The 27370-nt window shown below is 45.6% G+C and overlaps 1 protein-coding gene across 3 annotated transcripts in view; it reads right to left on the bottom strand.

Moving 5' to 3' along the window:
• Positions 1-675: 675 nt before the first annotated feature.
• Positions 676-27370, bottom strand: part of ABCC5 (ATP binding cassette subfamily C member 5) — a 160890-nt gene continuing 134195 nt past the window's right edge. For all 3 annotated transcript variants that reach the window (XM_073896420.1, XM_073896437.1, XM_025877691.2), the window contains 10 exons: positions 26960-27113; positions 26746-26874; positions 23762-23948; positions 22344-22433; positions 19970-20159; positions 17011-17170; positions 7048-7126; positions 5915-6028; positions 5152-5316; positions 676-2136 (listed from right to left, as the gene is read on the bottom strand). In XM_073896420.1, coding sequence (XP_073752521.1) covers positions 2035-2136; positions 5152-5316; positions 5915-6028; positions 7048-7126; positions 17011-17170; positions 19970-20159; positions 22344-22433; positions 23762-23948; positions 26746-26874; positions 26960-27113 — 1370 coding nt within the window. In that variant the 3' untranslated portion in view covers positions 676-2034. The remainder of the gene's footprint in view (positions 2137-5151; positions 5317-5914; positions 6029-7047; positions 7127-17010; positions 17171-19969; positions 20160-22343; positions 22434-23761; positions 23949-26745; positions 26875-26959; positions 27114-27370) is intronic.

Genomic DNA, 27370 nt, shown 5'->3' with positions numbered 1-27370 from the left:
TTTCTGCTGATGATCGGCAGAACCAACACGAATAGCTTAAAAGCTTTCTTGGCGGGCGCCTGGGTGGCTCAGATGGTTGGGCGTCTGCCTTCGGCTCGGGTCGTGATCCCAGGGTCCGGGGATCGAGTCCCGCATCGGGCTCCCTGCTCAGCGGGGAGCCTGCTTCTCCCTCTGCTTCTCTCTCTCTCTCTCCGTCTCTCATGAATAAATAAATAAAATCTAAAAAAAAAAAAGCTTTCTTGGCTGCGTTCGACCCAATATATTGAGAAACTTTAGAATGAGTGCCTTTGGAATGGTCCTTAATTCTCAGTGAGTTCATCTGAATGAACTGGCTGAAAGGGCAACTGCATTGTTTGAACTGCTGAGAGTCCTCAACAAACTGCTCACGTGAACTCTATTTCACCACAACTGCCTGCCTCCCCACAACCATTCATCCTCCCCACTCCGCCTCTTGTGAGCAGCAGAAGAGCTTTGCCTGGTGACCGTGCGCAGGAACACAGGCTGAAGGGACCAAAGCCCACCCCCAGGATTCCAGGCACGCTGGGCCCCACACCCCTTGCAACCAACCGGCTCTGTCACTGGTCCTTCCAGCACGCAACCCCATCATTGGATATTCAGAGCCAAGGCTCTTGTACCCCAAAGCCACTCCCAGAGAACAGTTTTATACACCAAGAGTTTTACAAAATCCAAAATAATTTTATTCACTTTTTCAGATTTTTGCTTCCACAAGGTGTTCAGCAAACATGCTAAGGCGACAGAATGTCTAGTTGGTCACGACATGCAACGCTGACCGTTCGGTTGATGACAGCAGCGACCACGCCCACCTGAGCTACTGGTCCCACAGCACAAAGGGGGTTTGCGGGAACACGCGGAACCACACAGCAATCAGCAACCTGAGGTAGGTCTCTTTACAGTACAAAAAACTTCTACACCAGTGTGAGACACTGATTAGCAAGAGCTGCTTAAAGTCGCAGACTTTGGAGAGAGACAGACTGTGTGACAACTGCAGCGAGAGAGAACAGACCCACAAACTCCTGAACCCTGTCACTGAACTGTGGAGGCGTGGGACCAGGCAAATGACAAAGTGCCACTGACGAAAGCAGCAGCGGACCCCGGGGTTCGGAGCCGGCAGGTGTAGGGCTGGAGAGCTCTGTGCAGTGGCCCGCGTTCAGGAACCTGAGGCAGTGGCACACTCTGTGAACAGACTTGATTCTGGTTAAGAAACAACAGCAGAAACAGGAAGGCAGGAGAGAGACTCCCCCTGTCCGAGGAACGTTCTTCTGTGATTCTCATCCCTGACGGAGGGAGCGAAAAGGGGGCTGGGGCTGTACCCCACTGCTCTCCCGACAGAAACAGTGAATGACAAGAGGACAGAAAGCAGGAGCCCTGAGAATTCACGGCGCTCTGCATGGCCTCCGGCAGCCCCCTCCGCTGCCCCTCCCCTGGGTGTGGCTGCGAGGAGGTGCCGAGGGGGCCCCCCCCAGAGGGCCCGCTATTGCCACACATCTTCCTTTTGGATGCCCAGAGAGCCCAGCACCGTGAAACCACCAGCTGAAGAAGAACAGTGCGCTACCCTTCCTACAATCTAATAGCAAAATCAGACCTCTAGTGCAGCAAACCGTACAAAAATGATAGGAAGGAATCTGCACTGTTATCAGGACAGTGCTTATTTTAATATAAAATAAACAGCTTACATTTTCACTGTAAATATAGGCTATGTACAGAATTATATATAGACATAGCTACACGTATAAAGCTTCATTATAGGCCTCTGATACATTTATAATAACGGTTCCCTGAACCTTTAGAGTGCAATTAAGAACAAAAACTAAATTTTGTTTACATGAATATGGAATAAATACAATAATCAAAATAGGACTCTCCCTAAAATTGAAACACACAAGCCAATCCTGAACTGCTGTGCGAAAGATCAAACTGGGAAAGGCAAGGTTTCGGCAGGAGGACGCAGTGAGGGGCCCGCCCTAGGCAGGGAATGGCAATGCTCCAAGGAAAAGAGCCAGCAGCGGGGAGGAGTTAGCCCTTGACAGCGACCTTGTTCTCCACTGCAGCAAACATGGCATAGAACCGGGAGCTGTCATTGGACAGAAGGACTGATGGGGTGTCGAACTCCACCACCTGCAAAGGAAGGAGACACGTCACTCAGGGTCACTCAGAGGACCACTGCCAAGAAGGGGGCAAACCCCAAAGCCCACTAGGGGTGGAATCGCAGTGACAATTCCATGAGTCATGCCATGCCCCAGTGGGTTACACTTTTGGTTTTTTGTTTTTACTAACCAGGGTATAAGGGAAAGGTTAGGGACAAAGACATCCAGACCTCCTTCACATAAATCTCGGGGCGGTGGGGGGGAATTGCAGCTCAAGTCAAGGGCATAGTAGGCGAATATCATCTTGTTGTACAAACTGGAAAGAGAACAGCTCAAAATACCCAGTTGGCAGAATAAGAAAGTAAGGGATTCATTCAGTCAATTATCCATTCCTATGATGGACTTCTATGCAGCCACTGAAAATCATGTTGCAGTAAAAAATGGAATGATATGCTGGCAGAACCTGCCTTCCATGATAGAGGCAGCAAATTGTCACCTACTCACTTTCCCAGCCTTTCTTGCTACAGGACCAAGGCATGGGGCACAGCCTTGACGGAGGAGAAGTCTCTGGGGTGCTTCTAGGAAAGGCTGTTCTGCCCGGTAGATATAGGCAGAGGACAAAGTACGCTTCCCCAGGCCTGCCCGTGTGAGGCTGTGACGGTGGGTGCTAGCACAGACATCCTGCACCAGGAGGGGGAAGGAAGGTGGGTACTGGCTGGAAGCTGACACAGATCCTGACATCGCTGAGCTGCTGAAGAACCAACCCTCTGGCCTCCTGCTGTGGGCTAAGAGAATCCTACTGTCTAAGCCTCTTTCGTTCTGGTATTGTGTGTCTGCAGCAGAGCACATCCTATCCACTAGAGTCTGTGCGTATAGATGCATGAAAAATGCTGGCAGGGGGCAAATGAATGTATTAATGATGCTTATCCCTGGGGAGGTAAATGACTCATCTTATTTTTGCCTTTATGCTTTTTTCATGTTTTTCAGGATTTCCTCAAGTTGCAAGGAAATTTTAATCCGCAAGAAACAAAAACGAAGGGAAGGGAAGGATAGAGTTCCTCAAAAAGAGCCAACGGTGGGCGCTGGGTGGCTAAGTTGGTTAAGCGTCTGCCTTCGGCTCAGGTCATGATCCCAGTGTCCTGGGATCGAGTCCCGATTCAGGCTCCTTGCTCTGTGGGGAGCCTGCTTCTCCCTCTCCTCCCCACTTGGGCTCTCTCTCACTATCTCTGTCTCTCTCTCTCGAATAAATAAAATCTAAAAAAAAAAAAAAAGAGCCAATGGATCCCCATTCCAAAACACTAAGCCACTCATAGAAACAAAGTGGTCTAGATGTGTCTTTAAGAAAGAATTTCCCAGAAGGTGTTCTTGGTCCCCCCCCACTTTATTTTATTTTTCTACTTAATACCTGTGTACAGAGTAGTAGCTCTGTGTATCGAAATGTGTAATAGAATCTCACTAAACATTTAGGATAATGCAAACAAAGACAGTAACAAAAACCACTAATGTTAACATAATTTCAAGATGAGGAGAAAAATCATTAACTCCTATCCTCTCTCAAAGTCAGCTCTGTAGAGCGCAGCCTACATCTGTTGTAGTAAATGTTTTTCCTCAGGACTTCTCCACAAAGAGAGAGGGACGGGGCAGTCTGGCTGCGTAAAGTGCTGGCTTTGGCGTCGCTGGCCTAGCTCAGCTCCGACTCTCCCTTCCTATGGACTGGAGATAGTGTAAGTTCCCTGAGCCCATCTTCTCTTCTGGAAGGCAGGGTTAACACATCTGTATCTTTCTCTCGGTGGTTGTGATGACTAATTACGTGTTGGGAGACTGTATGTAAAGCCCTTAGCGCGGTGCCTGCCGTACAGTAAGCATTCAACAGAAGTGGCTATTATGGGGGCCATTATTATTCATCACACAAGTTCCACATTGCAACTGGCTTGTTATTTCTGCCAAACCACTAATTTCCTGCCATCCCAGGCACACACAAAGGAGCTATCTGTCCAACACAAATTTACTTAACATTTTAAGTGACATACTTAACATCTACCATGCGCAAAGAATGTAGCATGGAGCCCTGCCAGGGACCCAAAGATGAATAAGGCATGACCCCTGCCCTTAGAGAGTTTACAGTCTAATAGGGGTGAGAGGGCATTAGCCAGTTACCATCAGAGGAGGCAGAAGGGCCACAAGAGAGGTACAGGCGGCAGAGGCCATTAGGGCATGTAAGCTGTGTCTTTCAGAGGGACAAGCAGGCTGCAGGAGGACAGACGTGCGGATGTGACAGAGGGAACAAAAGGGAAAGGCACTGGAGGTACATGGCACTGAGTGAGGAAAGACACAGAGGAGAACCAGTTTAGGGGGTGAAAGACTGTTTGTAGCCACCGGCACCTGCACGGAACGAGTGAGAAATGAAGGCGGCCAGGCTGGGCCAGATTGTGGGAAAGTTGGGAACAGCAGTATAAGAAGTCTGGCACCACTACAGGATTGCAAAAAGCAGACTTGAGGTGGCTGGTCTCAACACACCTTGGGCAATTCCTGTGTACGTGAGTTAATTAGTAAGTACAGGAGCTCTCTGACGTAAGTTAAAGTGTCATTTTTTTTTTTTAAAGATTCTATTTATTTATTCGAGAGAGAGAGAGAGAGAGTGCACAAGCAGGTGGAGTAGCAGGAAGAAGGAGAGGGAGAAGCAGGCTCCCCGTTGAGCAGGGAGCCCGATGCGGGGCCCGATCCCAGGACCCCGGGATCATGACCTGAGCCGAAGGCAGTTGCTTAACCAACTGAGCCACCCAGGCACCCCTCAAAGTGTCATTTTTACAGGCAACAAAAAAGCAGGTACTAAAGCAAAATGAGAACCAGCAAGAGTGCCCCTACTCAATCTCTGGCTTGGGAGGGCTGTGTCCCTCCCAGCGGCAGCCAGATTAGAGTTGCTAAGGCTGATTATCTGAAAGCTAAGAATCGCACTAAGATGGAAATCAGCCCAATCCTGCCAGGGGCCAGTTTTCCGCCCAGACGAGGTCACATGCCAAGCCATGGTCCCTTAGGGGCTCAGTACCTGTCCCTGGGCCAGCACCATAATCCTATCAGAGCCTAGGACTGTATGTAGGCGATGGGCAATTGTCAGCATGGTGCAGTCGGCAAATGCTTCTCGGATGGTCTCTTGGATTAGTAGGTCTGTCTCCGTGTCCATGGCAGCTGTGGCTTCATCTAGAATCAAAATCTGCCACAAAAGAGAGGAGAGAGAGAGATCCAACCATTTCCCTCAGCATTTTTCTTAATCTAGGTTTCGCTAAAATGTATTTCATTATTTAAATTTTATACCATAATCTGTTTTTCCTAAGTGGGTACACACCTATGTAAAAGGACCATTTTGCTTAGAACAGATACAACTTCAAACCCATGTGTTTGCCTGCATTTCCACACATGAAAAGATATGCATGTAATACTGATGTAACGAAACACTTGCCCCTACTTGCTCTGTGACCCTGAGCATGAACAGTAATCTTTCTGGATCTTCTTCTTCCAGTTACAAAATAAGGGGACTGGATTTGATGGCCTGGAGGTCTCTAAGTCCATGGTTTCCAACAGTACTACAACTACTCACTGGCCAGAAACAAAAGTCACCCTTGGAAATTAAAGGCTCAGGAGGTCTGAAGGCTCAGAAACACCTGTATGCCCAGACGGTATCAAGGTGAATATAGAAACATCTGTGCGCATGCTCCTAAAAAGCTTCGGTGGGCTTGGAGGCAGGAATGCCTTTGGACCTCATGCTGGGAAAGGCTGTAACCCCTTCCCTGCCACTCCACAAACCAACTTACCTTACAGTGACGGAGCAAGGCTCTTGCTATGCACAGGAGCTGCCGTTCCCCCACCGAGAAATTATCCCCATTCTCCATCACTTCAGATTCAAGTTTCAGAGGTAGCTGAGCAATCTAGAAAGAAAGGAAGCAGAGACTAGAAGAGTCAAAAAGTAAATTTTTGAAAAAAAAAAACAACAAAAAACAAACTGAACTAAATTTTATCCAAAGTCCAGTGGCAAAAATAAGCTATTCTGAAACAGATGCAACAATTACTAGCCAAGAATCTGGCTCATCTAGAAAGAAGGTACAGGGGTGATGATCATGTGTACTAGGACCCTTATTTTCTAGGACATTCCATGTTTCAAATACACTATTCTGTTAGCCTCATACCATTAAAAGGTCTTAGAAATTCCAGTATTTTCATATCCCCAAATCCTGTCAGATTGTGGCCCTAATTTTTGGTTCTGAAAATATGGTCATGCCACAGGAGATGGGGAAAGAGAGATCACGCTTTCTGATTTCCAAGGCTATAGATACACGGTTGTCAAACTTGCCTTTATAATAAGCTAGGAGCCTATCCTTCAAATGAAATGGTGTGAGGAAGCCCAATATCACAGTGATAAAGGCAGAGCGGACCTAGCTGAATGAGGGCAGGGGATCCTGAGCTTGACTCGGCTCAGGGGCATGAGAGATCCTCCTCCCGGTCAGAGGTATCAGTCTGTTGGTCGTGGCCTCGGGAGAGTGCGTGCTGAGTTACCCTAAGAGGTCAATGACCCCATATGCATGCTGCATGCTTTCTGCAGACTCGATTCATATCCAGATGCTGCGAAAGCATGTTATACCATTACGATGAATAAAGTAGAAATTAATTTAAAAGCATTCTGGAATTCTGAGTGTTTGTCATTAACATCTTGCTTAATCAATGGACAGGAAAAGGGCAATATGACCATGGTTGAGGGATATCAACTTCTATGCCCTTTCTGAAATGCCTGGGAAGTCTTATCTAAAGTGATCCTACACAGATATCCTGGAAGTAAATGGACAGACCAGGCTGGACAGAGGCAGCCAGAGCAGGCTGGGGAGTGACCACAGCATCATTACGTTTCCACTCTTGAAATTCCAGCAAAGCCCTTCCTCAGGGCTTTACTTACACATTCTTTCATGTGTGTCCTTTCTAGGGCATCCCAGATCTGGTCTTCAGTGTACTGGTTGAAGGGATCCAAATTTGACCTAGAGAGAGGCACAGGAGGAATTTCTCAGTGATCCAACATGTAAGTGACCATACTGCAAAGGCTGTCTGTGGTAAACGTTTAAACAGGCATGGGAAAAGGAGGGATCAAACTCCTCAAGAGCACAGATGCCTCGCTCCCCAACCAGCCTTAGGTAGCAGTTAGAAATGCTGGTGCCTGCCCGTCACAGGAATGTATCTGAGAACAGGCTGGGCCTCTCCATTTTCTTTATAACACTTTATTATAATGTCTATTATTTTTATTATGTAAATAATACAGGTTACAGAAAAATTAACAAATACAGATATGTGAAACATAAAACAAATCAACGATGTTTTAATCACCTCTAATCAGACCCTCGGAAGCAAGCACTGTTAGCATTTTGGCATATGCGTGTCGAAACACATCTCTCTGTGTGTACAATCTTAGAAAAACAGCCTCTTTCTTCCTGACGCACTAGGGTGAGAGCCTGTCGGTGAGCGAGGACTCGAGGGTGGGTGGCTCAGCAGAGGGGAAAGGAGAGCGTGAAGAGCAACTCAAGAGGAAGGAATTTACTGGTACAGAAAACCAGTTTGGGGACTCTCCTTGCTCACTGTACCAAGAGCAGCTGTCTCGAGAACATCAAGGAGGATACCAAAGGAATAGGACTAGACATTTCCGGAAACGTTAAAGACAGGGGAAACAGCTCTTTGTCATGGAGGATGAAGGTGGAGAGGTGGTGGTAGAATGGATAACTGGTGGAAAGTGGGAGGTTACATTAATTTTGGGGTGTCTTATCTCCATCGAAACATGACATTTACAGGTCCAGTGACCTGAAAGGTACGAGGTGTAACTTTGCTCATAAACTTTACTTCATATATGGGAAACAGGAAGTCTTTGGGAGAACTTTAGCTCTATGTCTCATTTGTCTCCGTGTCTGGGGTTACTAACTCCAGGCATGCAAATGCAAGCAAGACATTATCCCAGAACTCCACCAAGCACAGGCTGGTACCTGCCTCGCTCATCCCTTTGGGCCACCTCTGGACTCTCCAGGGAGCCTCTAACTGGCTCTGCTTTCTTGTGCTCCTTGCCCTTTGCACATGGAATATGTGCACCCCTCCCCACCCTTTGGCTTGAGAGACACAGGCAAAAGCAAGGGCTCTGGGGTCAGACTTGCTGATCCCTACACAGCTTCTGTCTATTACAACTGTGTGGCCCTGACCAAGTTAGCCTAACTTCTCTATACCGCAGCGCCCTCATGGGTAAGACAGGGGTCAGAAAGCACCTCCTCCAAAGGTTGTGACGGCTGCATTTCACGTGTAGAAAGTATTTAGAGCAGCCCCCGCTGCATGGTTAGCCCTGTGCATGCAGGGGCCACGATTATGACGGTGTCATTATTGTCACTGCTGTTACTCCTTGACTAGGGTTCCTTCCTGTCCTTCAGGTCACAACTTAGATGCAGAAAGTGTCTCCTGACCCTTCAAGCCTGACTTAGGTGTCCCCATGCTCACCCTCTCTCTGGCACTTGTCCCTCTGTTCATTTGTCTCTGCCCCCATTGGATCAGGATCCTTGTCTGGATCTTCTTGACTGTTGAATCCCATGTACACTGTCTAATATTTGTCGGAAGAATAAAAGAACATATAGCCTTCCTTGACTTCCTGATAAGAGGCATCAGTATGTGACAATTTAAGGATTTTCTGTCAGGACAGAGGCAAAGAACAGTGTGGTGGAGGGAGCATGTGCACACGTAGATCCAGGCAGACTGGGTTCAAATCCCCACTCTGCTTCTTATCGTCTGCATGACCTTGGGCAAACCACTCCTCCGTCTCCTCCTCTATAAAATGGGGATATAGTGACATGACTCAGTAGGTTGCTGTAAACATTAGAGACAGTACATACAGTGCCTGGAACAGAGCAAACATTTACTTAGTGGCAACTGTTAAATTCCCAAGATACGTGTGGACACGTTACCTGCCTGGTTCCAGTGCTTGGTGGTTTTCTGATTTATATTCAATGCACTTTCCAGGTGGACACAATAATCCCGGGATCCTGAATACCAGGCTCAGAAAGAGTTCTGATAAAGTCCTATCTGTGCAAAGTATGGATGGGGAAGACCCATCTTCTATAGGCATACCATCTAATATCTCCATAGTCCTATCTCTTAAACAAGAAGGTGGTCCAATTTGCTGATAATCTAAACTGTGAAATGGCAGACTATGGGCTAAGTCTAAGGAGAAGTGCACGTGTTTCTAGTCACAGAGAAGCCCCTGACCCTCCCTAACACTCCAGAGTCTGCACACACATCTGGCTTAATGAGATCAGCATTTATTGTTCTGTCGGTTTTTTTTTTTTTTAAGATTTTAGTTACTTATTTGACAGAGAGAGACACAAGTGAGAGAGGGAACATAAGCAGGGGAGTGGGAGAGGGAGAACCAGGCTTCCTACGGAGCAGGGAGCCCAATGCGGGGCTCGATCCCAGGACCCTGGGATCATGACCTGAGCCGAAGGCAGACGCTTAACGACTGAGCCACCCAGGCGCTCCTTTTTTAAATATTTTACTTTGCGTGTGAGAAAGAAAGCACGAGTGGGAGGGGAGGTGGGAGGGTCAGAGGGGGAGGGAGAAGCAGACACCCGCTGAGTAGGGAGCCCAATGCAGGGCTTGATCCCAAGACCCTGGGATCATGACCTGAGCCAAAGGCAGACGCTTAACTGACCGAGCCAGCCAGGAGCCCCTATTGTTCTGGGGGGTTTTTTTTGCTGCCTCTTTGGAGAATCTTCTACACTTACACACCACCAGGTTAGGGACCAACTGAAACCCATGTTCATTATCCCAAGTCTGAAGATAAGAGATTAATCACACTCTTGCCTGGTTCAACAATGACCGAATGCTGGGAATTCCCATTGGGCAAAGTTAGCAAGACAATCCTCCCCATCCAGACTTTGCACAGATAGGACTTTATCTAGGTGGCAATGCTAGAGTTTTCACAATATTCTCTCTCCTACTTGTGTGGTCTCATACGGACCTTCTCATGTTTTATAGCAGAATTTTCGACCTTTTTGAACTGTAAACTTCAGCACTCTTCTAAAAAAAATCACTTTATTTATTAAGTTACCATTATTATTATTTTACCTTTTTGTTTTGTTTTGTTTTTAACAAGTTCCTCAGAGCTCTTTACAAGAGCCTTTTGGAAGTCCTTATCAAACCTAGAAAGAAGGGCACTCCACACATGGGAAATCATGACTGGTTACAAATAGGGGTCATGTTCTACTTTGCCTGGTTTCCTGCTCATAACTCCCACCATGGTCTACCTGCAGCCAAGCCACAAGACTCCATGCTGAAGAATCACCTTTGCCCTTTATGGGGAATCAACTCTGACCTTAGGCTGTAAGAACTGCAGTCAGAAGGAATATGCGCTTTAAGTGCTGGGCTGCTCTAGATCTGCATTCTGCTCTGACTATAGTTCCCATTTAGAGCTTCTGGGCCCTCTTCTTGAGCCTGAACTGCCTCCTGGCAATCCAGTTCCAGTAATTCAATTCCTGTTGTGCTTCCATGTACCCAAGTTCCCATCTTGACAGCCTGCTCAGGCTCCCAAGGTTTGGGGCCCCACCTTGCTCTGGTTCTACTCCTGAGCTCCCTGGTTATAAACATCTGTCTTTTTTGGTCTCTGAATGCTGCTCATTCTCCACTGCTGAGGTGTATTTGCCTGTGGAAAATCCATGTTACCGAAGGCTGGAATTTTCAGTCCCAGTAACTTGATAAATTGCCACGTATGGTTTGACATTTCGCTTTCTGGATTTCTAGTTTAGCCCATCGCCTACTGCTTCAATCTGCCCCTTTACCTCTTCCTGGCAGGATTGTTTAATTGTAGGTTCCAGATTTTACCACTCATTCAGATTCCTCCTACCTCTGCTGAATTGAGTCCTTTGCACAGAGGAAGACTTCAATAAATATACGCTCCAGACTGAAGGAGTCTATAATGCTGGTTTCCAGGCTAGGAACATGTGGAACGTGTGGACCATTCTCCTAGACTTAGTCTAGGAAATGTTCTTTAAAACTATACAGTGATGCCTACTGTTATGGGTTGAAACGTGTCCTCCCCAAAAAGATATGTTGAAATCCTAGCACCCCGTATCCAAGAATGTAATCCTATTTGGAAACAGGGTCATTGCAGGTGTAATTAGTTAAAATGAGGTCATTCCGGAGTAGTGGAGTACAGTGGGCCCTTAATCCAATATGACTGGTGTCCTTGTAAGAGAGGGTCACGTGAAGGCAGAGACATAAAGGGAGAAGGCCATGTGACGTTGGAGGCAGAGATTGGAATGATGCACCCATAAGCCGAGGAGCACCCAAGATCGCTGGCAAACCACTAGAAGGTAGAAGAGGCAAGGGAAGGATCCTCCCCTCTAGGTCTCAGAGGGAGCCTGATCCTGCTGACACCTTGATTTCAGACTTCTAGCCTCCACAGCTGTGGGAGAATAAGTTCCTGTTGTTTTAAGCCACTCAGTTTGTGGCACGTCGTTGTGACCTCCCTAGGGGATGAATACACCTAGGCAGCCCATCACAGACCCCTTATCAGACGCACAGTACGCACGTAAGTGTGCAGCCGCCTGCTCACTGAGGAAGCTGCCCCATCAGATTCTCTGTGGGTGAAGACTCAGCAGACACATGGGCAGGCCTGACCCTAGGCCCTCCCACCAGCTGAACGAGCCTCCAAAAACTAGACAATGGCTTCCAGGTGTATAAGGAATATTTACATACACCAGGAGGTGGTGTACCTACACATTAAGGCATACCAAACTGATCTCAACAGGGAGCTCAATCAGGAATAGAAGAAAATACACCCTCATTAGAGAAGCCAGATGGCCCTGAGTCTGATCCACAAACAGAAGTGAAAGCAAAGTTACACATCCCTCACATCAGAAGTTTTGGCTGGGTGGATGGATAGAGAAAGAAGGCATCAGAACAGGAAGGCACCTATTTTTAGTAGTCAGAACTCCTGGGGTCCTAATGTTGCCAGAAGTGCATTTTCACCTTTGGTCCTTCGTATTTATTTTTGGCAGTATCCTAAGTTTGCCTCCTGGCCACAGCTAAAAGAGGCCGAGAATCTCTGCGAGAGCGTGAAAGCGTACAGGAGTGCCTCCCTGACCCGTGAGAAGACACTGCTGCACCACACTGTCCCGCCATCACGGTGGGCACCTCCCGCGCGGCCTCGCATCAGGAGACCCGGGAGCACAGACCTCCTGCTATCTGGGGGCTAAAGGGCAGCTCTGACCAGTTATTCAGAAATATGGACCGGTTTTGGTCTTCAGTTGCTAAGCATCAAATCAGGTAGAAGAAAGGCTAGAGGTGGGGAAAGGGACACAGGGAAAGCAAAATAACTGAGAAAGACTCAAGAGAGCAGCAGAGAGTGTGTGACTTTTTTTTTTCCCCAAGATGAGGGAGGCCTGTGCAAATCTGGAAGCAGATGAGGAGATTGTGAAGCTGCTGGAAAAAGAAAGGTAACTAAAAGTCAAGACCCCCGGGGAAGCAGGCTTAACTCTGATTGTCGGAAAGGCGGAATACCTCCCAAGGTTGCGCGGTGGAGAGTGGCTGTCGTGAGAATTCCAGGAGGCGACAGAGCGAGTGTGGCGTGTAAGAGCTCCCACAGCCAGGGTTCAAACGCCTATCTCTGGGCAAATTTTTTCACCTCTCTGGGTTTCTGTTTCTTCATCTACAAAATCGGTATAATAACCGTTCCTACTTCCTGGGGTTTTGAGTATCTGACGAATTAATACAATTAAAATGCTTAGGACAACATCTGCCACATAGTAAGTTCTCAATAAGCTTAGCGACTTCCATTATTGTTGTTCTTTAGAGCAGCAGTGTCTGGCACAGAATGACCTTTTCCCATTTTTTTTAAGATAATTTTTTAAAACGATTTTTTATTTTTTATTTGACAGAGAGAGAGAGAGAGAGAGAGAGCACAAGCAGGGGGAGTGGCAGGCAGAGGGAGAGGGAGAAGCAGACTCCCTGCTGAGCAGTGAGCCCAATGCGGGGACTCGATCCCAGGACCCTGAGATCATGACCAGAGCCGAAGGCAGTCGCTTAACTGTCTGAGCTACCCAGGCACCCCTAAAGATAATATTTTTAAGAGCCAGTTTAGGTTCACAGCAAAACTGAGAGGAAAGTAAAGATTTCCCATCTATCTTGCCCAGAATGACTTAGCAAACGTTGGATAACACCTAGTATTCTTGATGTAGTTATTCTAGACTCACAATACTTTCTGATATTGAAACTAAGAAGCTTTTGGGAAATTCCAAGTTCCACAGAAACAAAGACTATCAAAAAAAAAAAAAAGCAAGAAAGTGAGAGAGAAAGAAAGAAAGAGGAAAGGGGACCCCCTTCAACAACAGAATAATTCAGAGACAATGATAAGACCTTGAGATTCTAAGAAAGAAGCTGCTTCAAAGTTAGAACAGCTTCCATTCGCTCTAGAGGGCTAATTGCTTCTGTCTGAATAAACCAAAGCAGAATGGGTCAGTTGTGCTCAGTCATTTTTGCCGTGATTTTGAGTTGGGGACCAGAAATATTCCTCAAAAGTAAAAAAGTGTAATGGGCAGACTGAAAAGGAGTGAGGGCATGTGAATAGGAAGAAAGGAGAACACTGCCTCTTGCCGACGAATGGCCACCAAGCAGAGATGCTCCAGGGGATGAGAAGATGCCCCGTCCCCATAAGCAGACTGAGACTCACAGACAGACTATAGAGTGACAGCTGAGGACGACTAGTCTTACTGAGAGGCCAGTTAGCCACCAGCCAAGCTGAGCTATAGACTGTCCCCAAGGATGGAATGCACTCCAGCAGGGCAGAGGGGAGGGATCTCAGGAGGCACAGGGTCCTCTGTGGAAAGGAAAGGAAGGTACTACCAAGGCCATGAAAGAGGGAAGGTCGGCAAAACTGTTTCGGGTCGGGATGAGAAGAAACCTCTTATCTCTGAGCCAGCTATCAGGGCAAAAGGCACAGAAAGGGGCTAGCCGCAGAAACACAGGCCCTACCGCCGGATAAGGGAGGGCTGGATGCAGCTATTGGAATGGACAGAGAGTCTGGCTAATCTAGGGAGCAGTATGGCCCCAAACGATCTGGTCTGTGATTTACGTTGTATTTGTATGAGAACAATTCAGACATTTTTATCTCATCACCTTAAGTTTTACTTGATTTTGGTTTTACCTTGCTTTCACTCTGAGAGTTCCTTATGATTTTTTTCTAAAGATTTATTTATTTATTAGCGAGAGAGAGAGAGAAAACGAGTGGGAGGGGCAGAGGCAGAGGGAGAGAGAATTCCAAGCAGACTCCGCGCTGAGTGCACAGCCTGATGTGGGGCTCGATCCTACGACCCTGAGATCACAACCTGAGCAGAAACCAAGAGTCAGACACTCAACTGACTGTGCCACCCAGGCGCCCCGAGAGTTCCTTATGTTTTAACTGCGTGTTGGTATCTCAAGAAGATGTGTCCACCCTCACTGCTGGCTAACGGCAGTAAAGATCGTTTCCACGTTCAGGGTCTCCAGGAGACCTCTGAAAAACAGCCGATCTATCCTGCCCTTGCCTTGGGAAACTCATTATAGGCTTTCTAATTTTCTAAGAAAAGCAAAAGAACACCAAAGCTGAATGTTCTTTGGGATTTATATGAGACCTGAGAGGACAAAAGGAAGAAGACAGCAGGTCTGGGATTTAATTTATCCTCAGGCTCTACTCCTGACTTAAAAAGCCAAATTTACTGCTGGCAGAACATGAAACTTGTACGATTTCCTAAATTTGTACAGCTGACCACCCAAATAGCACTCTGAGCTCAATAACAAAAAACTCAGGGCAGCAGAACACCAATTACAAGCTTGTCCGTCAAGCAGCATCATGTCGCTAGAGCCGGTAACAAATGGCCCCAACTCCCAGGGAAGCTGCACTTCCACGAGGTTCTACAAACAGCAGCTGCACAGGCCAGCAGGTCAATTCTTAACCCTTAATTCTAGTACATGTGCTGCCCAAACAAGCCCTTAACCGCTCACTCTAGCAGCCCCTGATTCACAGCCACAGCCACAAACGAAGTGCTGTAAAATTCACAAATGGAAAAGTGAGGCTTCCTGGTGGCAATGTATTTAAGAGAGTCAAGTTTCACACACCCTGTTTCTTAATTCTTTTCCAAATGATGATGGAAAAATGGTTCTTTTGTCCTGAGCTAAAAATTATAAGGCCAACTATATTCTCAAAGGCATTCTTGTGGCATCTAAAAATAGGGATTTATGGGAGGGAAGAGCAGATCTGGCAACACCTCTTGATTTCTTAATTTTAGACCTGAGTCTTCAAAAAATTCTAATTCTCTTCTGACATTTGTTTGACCTTATTATCTCAGGACCCAAAGAGAATGACGGAGCATCATCGACAGATCCAATCTATGCTGCCCAAATTCATTAGTGTTTAGAGAAAATGCCAAAATAAATACACCCAAGAGTGCGGGTAGGTGAGAATTCATTCTACCTACCAAACCTCCTTGCATCAATGAGTTCAGGTGCCATTTCCAAAGAAAGGGAGGGGACCTAATTTTAAAGACAAGTCCATGGTTATTTGAAATTAAGTTGGTACCAATTTTTTTGAAGACTGCTAAAAATTAAAGAATTTAATTTCATTAAAAAAAAGTCCAATCTAGGTCAGCTATATAGTTAAAGCTATTTTTAGTTCAAAGAAGAAGCAACATGAGGGGGAGATGAACCATGAGAGACGATGGACTCTGAAAAACAAACTGAGGGTTCTAGAGGGGAGGAGGGTAGGGGGATGGGTTAGCCTGGTGATGGGTATTAAAGAGGGCACATTCTGCGTGGAGCACTGGGTGTTATACACAAACAATGAATCATGGAACACTACATCAAAAACTAATGATGTAATATATGATGATTAACATAACAATAAAAAGATAAAAAAAAAAAAGAAGCAACTTGAACAGACATGGACAGGAATTACAGAAACCCATTGTTCCAAGGAGGCAAATGCTTAAGGCAGATGCTAAGGGTGACGGTAGGATAAGGTATAGGGAAAGTCAATGGGATTAAATATATTTCCTTCTTAGTTACTATTTTAACAGGGCAAGAGGAGGAATTTTAGGGGCACCTGGGTGGCTCAGTTGGTTAGGCATCTGCTCAGGTCATGATCCCAGGGTCCTGGGATAGAGCCCCACATCGGGCTCCCTGCTCAGCAGGGAGTCAGCTTCTCCCTCTCCCTCTGCCCCTCCCCACCGCCTTGTGTTCTCTCTCTCTCTCAAATAAATAAGTTAAGTTTAAAAAAAAAAAAAAAGGAGGAAATTTATCTTAGGCATCCCGGCAGATTTCAGAGAGAGAGAGAGAGGCACCATTCCAGAGTCAAAATCAAAGGTGGGAGAAGATACTGGAAAATGGACACACCTGAGTGATAACAAGGTCTGAAAACCACCATGAGAACGGCAAGTTGGAGCACACGTAGGACAGATGACAATACAGAGTGGGAGAAGGATGGGACGAGGCTGACGGGCTGCTACCGTTCACGGCTCACTATGTGCCAGGCTCCGTGCGTGCGTAATCTGTATGAACTTAATCAATCTCCACGGTGACAGCCCTTAATAATATCCCCACCTTACAGGTGAGGTAATGAGCTCAGGCGTGGGCAGGTAACTTGCCTGAAGTCACGGAGCAGAGATCTGAGCCCAGATCTCTCTGACTTCTTCAGCACGTGCTGCAGGGCCCTCAGCCCCCGTTTTGTGGAGCTGCCCCTTACTTCTGCAGTAAGAAGTGGTGGGAAAAGCACTAGGCTTGAGGTCACTCGATCCCAGTCCCACATGGAGGCTCTAAGTGCCCATCTGGCCTCAAAAGGCAGCACGGAGCACAGGGGCACTCGGGTCCTCACCTGACGGTGCCACTGAACAGCACTGGCTCTTGAGGAATAATGGACAGCTTGCTTCGGAGGTCAGCAAGGCCAATATCACTGATTCTCACTCCGTCAATCTTGATGCAGCCTCCAGATAACTCCACCAGACGGAAGAGGGCCATCCCCAGAGAGGACTTCCCTGAGGAGTCAAAAGACATGCAGAAAAGTAGCTCAATTAGCAAATTTTGTGAAGACAAAAACTGGTTTAATCCCCCCAACCTCTGGGCAAAATCATCTATTTTTCTAGTTCTCTTCAATTATTATTTCATCTGATTAACTAAGATAATGTAGAAAGTGATAGCCAGAAACAGAAAAAAATGCACTTTTCTGAGCTACAAGTATATACATTTAAATCACACAGCTTCAGCCTGAGAAGGAGTTTGAGGTACTACCAGGTACTCTTACTTTCATGAGACTAAATTAGAAAAATGCCCGCTTTTCACCTTAGAAGTGGGTACACGGGCTTTCACGCATCTCAGGCAAAACGAGGAGAACAGAGTTCTTACAGCAAGGGGCTAGTGGCAAACCAGAGGACAAGATGTTTTCTCTTTCTTCTGTCCCCTTATCGTAGGTGAGAGAGAAACAAGACAAGACCTCCCACCATCCTGGGGTAAACACACAGGGAAGGAGTAAATAAGTGGCTGCAGATGACTCTATCATGATAAGGAACTGTGATAGAAGAGCAGGTCTGAGGGGCGCCTGGGTGGCTCAGTCAGTTAAGCGCCTGCCTTCGGCTCAGGTGGTGATCCTAGGGTCCCGGGATTGAACCCCACATCGGGCTCCCTGCTCAGCAGGAAGCCTGCTTCTCCCTCTCCCACTCTCCCTGTTTGTGTTCCCTCTCTTGCTGTCAAATAAATAAATAAAATCTTAAAAAAAAAAAAAAGGAATCACCATACTGTTAAAAAAAAAATAGATCAAGTTGTTCCACTTTAACGAAAGATGCTACCTGGACTAGAAGATTTTATAGTTCTCTGGATCTAGACTACCTTCACACTGATGGGATGTGCTAGTAAAAGAGGCCATGAAGTCCTCGCAGTGATGTCCTTGACTAGGGCCATGGCAGAGTCAGGGTCTACGAGTCACTGAAGAAGCTTGTTCGGATTAGTTTAGACTTTGTAAGTCAGGCTATTTATAATTACTTTATTTTTTCTTATTTTTCTACTGTCACTACTTATGGTTTAACAGTCTTTTTTTTAAGATTTTATTTATTTGAGAGAGAGCGAGAGAGCATGAGAGGGGGAAAGAGCAGAGGCAGAGGGACAAGCAGACTCCACACTGGGCATGGACGCAGTGCTCAATCCCATGACCCGAGATCATGGCCTGAGCCGAAACCAAGAGTCGGACGCTCAACTGACGGAGCCACCCAGGTGCCCCTGGTTTAATAAAGTCTTAATGAATAGTTCAGTCTGTCCCACCTGTATTAAGGGGAATCACAGGAGGCGACATCAGTCAGAGCTTTCAGGAGAGCAGTGTACCCCTGGGAGCCCATGTAGCAGAGAGAATTTGAGGGAGAAAGCAAAGGAAGAGCTTTGGGGACAGCCACCCTCCTTAGCTGAACATTCTCCTTGCAGCATAAAAAACCTACAGACAGTGTACTGTTCTGACATGAAATAATTCCTTCAAACAGGAAGCAGGAAATAGCTTTTTCTTCTCAGCAGGTTCTTTCAAGTAAATTGGCCAGAAAAGACACAAGGTTTTTGTTTTGTTTTATTTTTTTAATGGAAAGAAACAAAGCGAGAAGAGTTTTGATGGCAAGGAAACATGGAGCCCCCAAAGCTGATGAGAAGTGAACGAGAGAGACTTCTTATACCAGGTAAACTGGTTAGTAAACGAAAACAAGCCTCAATCTTTGAAATGTTATTCAGGAAGAAAAGAGGGAAAGAAATGAATTACTCAAGTCTTGACCCTAGAAATCTAAAGGGCATAGAAGCAATATGATTCTAAGTGCGAAGTAAAATGCCTAAAATGAGAGCCAATTCTGTTTCTTTGCAACTGATGTCAGATCAAGAAAATAATTTCTGTCTTCAAAGAACACAGGTTCCTTATTTAGAGCTACATTAGCGTCTGATAAAAACAAGGCAACACTGGCATTATGTCACAGACGACTTAAATGTTTTGTGTGTTTTGACCTCACAGAAATAAGGATATTCACTGCAGTACTGTTCATAATAGTGAAAAATCGACAACAACCTCAATGCCCTATAATCAGAGACTGGTTAAATATAAATTATGATACATCCATAAAATGGAATTTTATATCCTGCTGAATAGACTTCATGTCACAGGCTATTAATTGACATGGAAAAATATTTTGTAGATTTAAAGGCAGGCCATGAGACAGTGTGTATAAAATGACCCCATTTTCATAAACATATTTGCTGATAGAAAAAGCCTGACAAGGGAGACCTGGGTGGTTTAGTCGGTTGGGCATCTGCCTTTGGCTCGGGTGATGATCTCAGGATCCTGGGATAGAGTCCCAGTTGGGTTCCCTGCTCAGCACAGAGTCTGCTTCTCCCACGCCCTCTGCCTCTCCCCCTACTTCTGCATGCACACAAGCTAGCTCTCTCTCTCTCTCAAATAAATAAATAAATAAAATCTTTAAAAAAAGCCTGACAAGATAACTACTAAAATATTAACAGTAATTATCTCTGGGTAGTGGAGTTATGGGTACTTTTCCCCTTTTGTACGTCACCATATACTCCAAGTGTTCTGCATTGAGAATGTATACTTTTATGATCAGAGAAAGCACTAAGTGTTAAAAAAGCAGAGTTGAGAATACACTGAGAAAATTGGCTTCAGAGAGACCTTACTCATCACTCATTAATACGGAGCTGGTTTGAAGGGATGAGAGTGATAGTCAATAAACCGCAAATCATGGGCCCCACACTTAACTCTGATAGGTTCAAATGTTTCTCCAGAGGCCTTGGCTCACTCTTACCTGATCCGGTCCGCCCCACGATGCCAATCTTCTCCTTGGGTTTGATGGTGAAGGACACTTTCTTCAGAACCAGAGGGAGATTTTCTTGGTACCTCATCTCTGCATTCTCAAAGGTCACCTCTCCTTCCTGGGGCCAGTCAGGGGAGGGAGCCTTGTTCTTAATTCTGGCAGGTGCTTCCAAAGAGAGGGTCTGGGGAGATAGGAGTGGCTGGGTCAGACTGACCAGCTTCTGTGGGAGCTGCAAGGCTTTTGAAGAGAAGTAAAACCCAGACAACCACACCAGCCATACAGAAGCAGCTGCTGCCTTCTTCCCTTACCATGGAAGATGCCCTTGGCAGTACATGCTTATTACCACTAAACCAGACAGAGTACGATGGCAACTAACTTTACACTTAGCCATTTACAGCAGCCACGAAGCAGCATGGGCGGGGGGGGGGGAGGAGGGGGAAGTGGCCTTCTAGCTATTTTCTGTTTTAGGAAATTTCTCCACAAAACTGTCTTAGAGGCCAAGGGTGGGGCATGAGGCCTTCGACGGCTCTTCAAACACAGCCCTTTTTGTTGGAATTCTTTCACAATATTCTACTTGAAACAAGATTCCACCATTTGAAAGCCAATGGCCCAAACCCAAAGGAAGGCAACTACCATTTCCTGAACATTTCATCAGATCCTGGCATTCTGACGTATCAGTCACCCCAGGAGACATGGGCTTGAAGCCCAATCTGCCACCAATCGCGATGTGACCTGGATATATCACTTCTTCACTCTAGGTCTTAAGTTTCTCATCTGCAAGTCGTGGGGACTGGATTAGAGAATCGTGGAAATCCATTCAGCTTTAAAAATGCTGTGTAACTGCTTGGTTAATTTTTGTTACCAAGAGTCCCACCTTGCAATGTTTGAAAATTCTCTGGCAACTAGTCATGGGACGTTACGGCCTCCTAGGGAAGTAAAAGCCCAGAGCTGTGGAGCTCTGGGCAGGGATGGGGGTGGGGGTGGGAGGGCAGGTGGAGACTGACGTCTTGAACTCCAAGCTGGAAGGGCTCCGTGTTGGCAGAGGCATCCAGGTTGGGCACTGGCAGTGGGAGCCAGTCCTCAAAATGTGACTGATTTGTGCAGGGTCCACTCTACCATGACTGACCATCACTGTGACCTCTTTAGCAAGAGACTCTCACCAACAGCAATATTAAATCAAATACTACACACCCACATACTGTCCACAGACATAAGCACTGGGCAAAGAAGCCAATGGATAAATAAAAGGAACAGCTACTAGCAGATATCTATCTGCCATAGATAGCTATCTGTCATTCTTTCTGAGAATAATAATGCATAAGTTTAAGAAATATCCTACAATTAATGAGGTTATTTGTCAAAACAGTTCAGGAAAGCATGTCTGCTGGAAAATGTAGTTTACATAATATGCTAGTTCTCAACTGAAAGGGTAGTTTTTCAAAACTATGTTTCTAAGTCAGTTATCTGGAAATTGGGATATATTCTTCCCACGTAAACCATGATATAAATGCTGATAAAAGTCTCCGGGCAGTTCACAAAATAGGTAACTCCTCTGAACTGAGTTAAACTTGAGAGTCTTAACTACTTGTGACTCTGCTTCTCTCTACAGAAAACTGCTTTCAGCGTCCCAGCTAGGACATGCTCCGGCCACAAGACGCTGCTCTGAGGTAGCACTGAAGGGTTACTGAGGGAAGGCAGGAAGAGTCAGTTCATCTCAGTATCAACGAAATTAAACTGGTTTCTAAACCAGGAATGCAGTTTAGAATTAGCCACGGAGCTTCTAAAACGTCAGAAGCCTGGGTCTCACCCCAGATCGACTGTATCAGAATCTCCAGAGACAAGGCCTGCGTCTGTCTCTGCCTAAAGCTCAGTGGGGACACCGATGGCCACCCCTGGTTAAAAACAAGTGAACTAGGGGTGCCTGGGTGGCTCAGTCATTAAGCGTCTGCCTTTGGCTCAAGTCATGGTTCCAGGGTCCTGGGATCGAGCCCCGCATTGGGCTCCCTGCTCCGCAGGAAGCCTGCTTCTCCCTCTCCCACTCCCCCTGCTTGTGTTCCCTCTCTCGCTGTGTCTCTCTTTGCCAAATAGATAAAATCTTAAAAAAAAAAAAAAAAAGAACAAGTAAACTAGAATAAGATTTAAAACACTCCATGGTTTTAAACACTGTAAGGAAAATGACCTACATTCTTAATCAGACACAATTCACAAAAACATTTAGAACCTCTTAGGATAATCTCTTCTCCACTCCACACATGCTGAAGAGACTGCTGGTCCTCGCCTGTGAGAAACAAGCATCCTCCTTGCACCTCCACCCGAGGCAGCAAAAGGGTAAAAGGGTCATGAAGAAAGGCTTTCGCGTCCTGACCTGGATGTAGTGGTTGATCCTCTCCACTGAGGTGAAGCGGGCTTCTGTCTCGGATGCCAGTCTGACGGTAAACTGGAACAGCCCGGTTAACTGATAATGGAAGGCAAAATCCAAGAAGGAATTCATTATGAATACATTTCAGGCCAACGCCAGAAAACCTCTTCCACCTAGGGGATTGTAGCTCAATATACCAACGAACCAGGCACCGGCAGCAGCTGCTTTTACGGACCGAGTCATTCTCTAAATGTTTAACATGATACCTATTATCCCCCAGTCAACTGCAATTCTCAACAAAGGCAGGTGGCATTGTGGGACGGCTGGCACTGACTTCCCTGCAGCCAAAGGCTTTCCATCCATTTTTACATTTCCAGTACACACATCTGCAGCTGAGTAACTTCTGGGCTTCCTGCCAAGCAGCCTGCACCTGCTCTGGCAGTCACAACAAATGGAGATATATATTGCCCTGTGAGCCACTGGTGAGAATGCAGCATCCCCTGGGCACCTCAGACTGAGGATCCTGAGCCACAGTACTTAGAACACCTATTCTTCCCCTGATGATCAAGTAAGTCTGTATAACATGGACAGACATCTTTGGGAATCTGTGAAGATACATTAGCTCTTCTTGGTTTTGTTTCCCTACTTACCTGTTTTGACCTTTCTGACATGGAAAAATGTCAAACATATACAAGAGTAGAAAGGGCAGTATAATGAACTCCCATGTCCTTAAAAACCTGTCAACTTATAGATAGTATTGTTTCATCTATACCACACCACCCATCTGCATTATGTGAAAGCAAATCCCAGACATCCTATCCATTCATTCTTAAATATTTTAGCTAGTATCTAACATATAAAGACTCTTTAAAAACACAATACCATTGTCCAATACCATGATGACATCCAAAAAATTAGTAATAATTCCTTAACATCTTCAAATACTTAGTGCTCAAGTTCCCAACTGTTCTCTGAGCTATTTAAAGACCTTAAACCATCCCTAGGGGCCAGGTCTACATACGTAACAGTTTTGGGAAAATCAGGGGCCTGAAAATAAAATGCATGTAAGAAGCATATTGAGGACACAGTGTTTCTTAGAAGACCAGGAAGAAGCCAGAAACAAGAGGGTGGTGAATGTAGAAACCTGTAATTAAGAAACCATTTTCAAAATCGTGTTTATTTATAAATAAATAGCACCTATTTCTTAAACATGTGCAACAGACTTAAATCCCTTTGTTCCTATATACCACACGTACCTCTCTCCCATCCTCCGCACCCCAGCCAAGTCCAGGCTGTTACTAAGAAAGTAGGTGGGCAGAAGCTCTAGGAGTCTCAAAGACTGAGGGAGAGCCCCCAACCATGCCTCTCCTACACCAATACAGGGCTCAAGTGAGCAAAGGTAATGCTCCATCCCTGAGACTGACCTGGACGGCATAGGAGATGGCAAGACCCGAGTAGGCGGGGGGAATCTGCCCGTGCATGAGAACGATCATCAGCCCGGTGGTGGTGATCAGGGCAATGCTGATCAGGTCCAGCCGCACAGCCAGCCACCGCATTGCACACGTGAACAAGAAGAAAGGACCTTGGTTGTTATCCAGGAGCTCCTGGTACCTGTGAGGGCGACAGAATACCTAATAGGCAAACAAAGTACCACACCACCCTGAGAGCAGGCGACGTCAGAGCTCTGGTGAATTATGGATGGAGGACTAACTTTTAAGTACTTCCTGTTTGTCCCTAGGAGAAGGATATGGAAATCTAAGGACTGCAGATACTCCAGGCTCTGCACATAGGACAACTTGGGGTTGTCTAGTTTTATTCTTTCAAAGAAACATGTTCAAGACATTAGGGGAAAATACCTATGTTAATGACAGAACGAATGCACAGGGAAAGGAGACCAAATAAAGAGGCTGGCTAAGCTTCAGAAAAATGTCTTAGGTCAGGAGTCCCTTCCTCAAAGAGACAGGCTACATAGGCAAACTGCAGAAATGCCCTAAGACCTGGGAAGATAAACTCGCAGACTTAAAGTGGGAAAGTGGAAAATGTCTGCTGACACACTGCTGTTGGGCAAAATGGCACTTGTTTCCAAGGCCGTGGAGCACAGAATCAGGAAGTAAACCACGGCAAAAAAGACCTGGACAACCTCTGCCACTGAAGGAGCGAGACACTACTGTCCCCAGGGGTCCTAGAGAGCAGATCAGACCCCATCCAAAGGCTCAGGTGTCACATACACATACAATTAGAACGCCTGAGCAGGAAGTCTTGCCAAGCAAATGTGCTTTGCTTTAAAAAAAAAAAAAAAAATCACTTTTCCTCTTTATATAAGATATTTGGAGAAAAATTAGGAAATGTAGTAAAGAAGAAAATGCAGTATTCTCACCACTCAGTTAAAACCAGGGTTAATAGTCTGCTGTATCTTCTCCCAGCACTTTTTCCAATACACTTAAACGTATGTATGTATGTATGTACATACACATGCATGGAGCGTATTTTACTGTTCTTCTCTTAAAGTGATGATTATTTTTCTGAGTCGTTTAACCTAAACTTTCTTTTTTATTTAAATTCAATTATTAACATATAATGTATTAGTTTCTGAGGTAGAGTTCAGTGATTCATCAGTTGCATATAACACCCAGTACTCATTACATCACGTGCCCTCCTTAATGTCCATCACCCAGTTTTCCCATCCCCCCCCCCTTCTCCCTTCTCCCCCCCCCTCCCATCTCCCCTCCAGCAACCCTCAGTTTGTTACCTACGGTTAAGAGTCTCTTGTGGTTTGTCTCCCTCTCTGTTTCGTCTTGTTTTATTTTTTCCTCTCTTCCCTTATATACATGTTTTGTTTCTTAAATTCCACATATGAGTGAGATCCTATAATTGTCTTTCTCTGTTGATTGACTTATTTTGCTTAGCATAATACCCTCTAGTTCCATCCACGTCGTTGCAAATGGCAAGATCTCATTCCTTTTGATGGCTGCATAATATTCCATTGTGTATATATACCACTTCTTCTTTGTCCATTCATCTGTTGATGGACATCTGGGCTCTTTCCACAGTTTGGCTATTGTGGACACTGCTGCTATACACATTGGGGTGCATGTACCCCTTCGGATCACTACATTTGTATCTTTGGGGTAAATACCCAGTAATGCAATTGCTGGGTCATAGGGTAGCTCTATTTTCAACTTTTTGAGGGTTTTTTTTTTTTTTTGAGATGGAGAGAAAGAGAGCTAGTTGGGGGGCGGGGGCGGAGGGAGAGGGAGAGAGAGAATCCCAAGCAGGCTCTAGGCCCCACTCAGAGCCAGACATGGCACTTGGTCTCAAGATCATGACCTGAGCCAGAATTAAGAGTCAGACACTCAACCAACCGGGCCACCCAAGCGCCCCTAAACTAAACCTTCTATTTAGATTTTCTTTTTAAAATTAATTACTTAATTTTTGGAACAGACATTAGTTTTTGGAATAGACAACTTATACATAGGATGGAATATTTAGACACCATAAAAAGTTTTACCATGAGAAGTCAGTTTTTCTCCTGCCCATCCCCTAGCTACTCAGTTCCCCTTTCCAGTGGCAACTAGTACTTCCTTGTGTATCCTTTCAGAGATTTTCTAAATGTTATATGTACAAACACATACCTAAAAGGGAGCATATCATACACACACATCTGTACCTTGCTCTTTCACTAATGTATTTTAGAGATCATTCCATATCAGTACCTATAGAACTGTCTTTTTTTTTTTTTAAAGATTTATTTATTTATTTATTTGAGAGGCAGTCTAGAGAGAGAGCATGTGATGGGGAGGGGCAGTGGGAGAGGGAGAAAGAATCTCCAGCAGACTCCCCATTGAGCACAGAGCCTGATGCAGGGCTCAATCTCATGACCCTGAGATTATGACTTGAGCCAAAATCAAGAGTCAGATGCTTAACCAACTGAACCATCAAGGCGCCCCTGTCTCATTCTTTTTAAGGGCCACATAATATTCTTATTTAACCAGCTCTCTCTCGGAAGACATTTAAATTAGTTCCAATCTCTTGTTAATACAAATCTCAATGACTGTCTATGTACATAAATTTGTCATCTAAACAATATTCAGCAGATAACATGTCAGTTTAATGTCAATGACCATCACTGTTCCAAAAAAAGAAAGAAAAGAAAAAAATAAAAACTCCTTCAAATATAGCCATTTAGAGTCCAAAGCCAATAGACTCCAAACCTGTATTTTTGTCTTCTCATTTGCTTAGAAAGGAGTTCCAGCAAGTGAGCAAATTTTAATCAGAGACCATTACATCACTAATACTCTTGGTAATGAGCTTTATGATCCCCAGCTCTGGCCTTGAAGGGCCTCTTAGACTTATTAAATGCTGGTATGTTGATGCCCCTTTGAACCCTCCGGCCGCCGTCAACACTGACCTGTGCAGAAATTCCTGCCCTTTGTTGTAGGCGTGGATGGTGGCAAGGCCCTGTATGCTGGATGTGATGTGGGAGAGGAAAGGGGACTGTGTGATGTTGTCCAGACGCTTCAGCTCTCGAATCAGGACCCTAGAGAGAGAATGAGTTCTGTGTCACAGCAGTAGACAGACAACCCTGGGTTCATCGCTGGGAGATGTGAACACTTCTTGTTTACCTGGAGACAATGTGCAGAACTGAAAAGAGGATGAAGAGGGGCCCCACCGCCACCAGGAACCACGGGAAAACTCCGGCGATCATACCAACACAGAAGAACACCAGGATGACATTTTGGATGAACATCTCGGCCTGGAATGGCAGGCGCACATCGACTGGGGAAACCACAAGGGAGCAAGGATCAGACTGCTGGGACCCACAAACAGGGAGAATGCGACCAAAAATTTTTAAAAAACACAAAGAGGTTCCACAAATTCTCTATCTCAAATGTGTGTGTTGTCTTTTAAATCAAAGAAAAATCTAGAAACCTGGTTGATCTCATTTTTCTTGTCCCATGGAAATCTAAGTGGTCTTTCTACCCCAGGCCCTCTCCTGGGTTTATGAGGCTACCCAACCCCTTGAAACAATTTTC

This window comes from Callorhinus ursinus, unplaced genomic scaffold (genome assembly GCF_003265705.2).
Source record: "Callorhinus ursinus isolate GAN/ISIS: 27379988/994484 unplaced genomic scaffold, GSC_fseal_2.0 scaffold1, whole genome shotgun sequence".
In the NCBI taxonomy this organism is placed as follows: domain Eukaryota; kingdom Metazoa; phylum Chordata; class Mammalia; order Carnivora; family Otariidae; genus Callorhinus; species Callorhinus ursinus.
The sequence above is the reverse complement of the archived record's forward strand: the minus strand, read 5'-3'. Positions and strand labels throughout refer to the sequence as shown.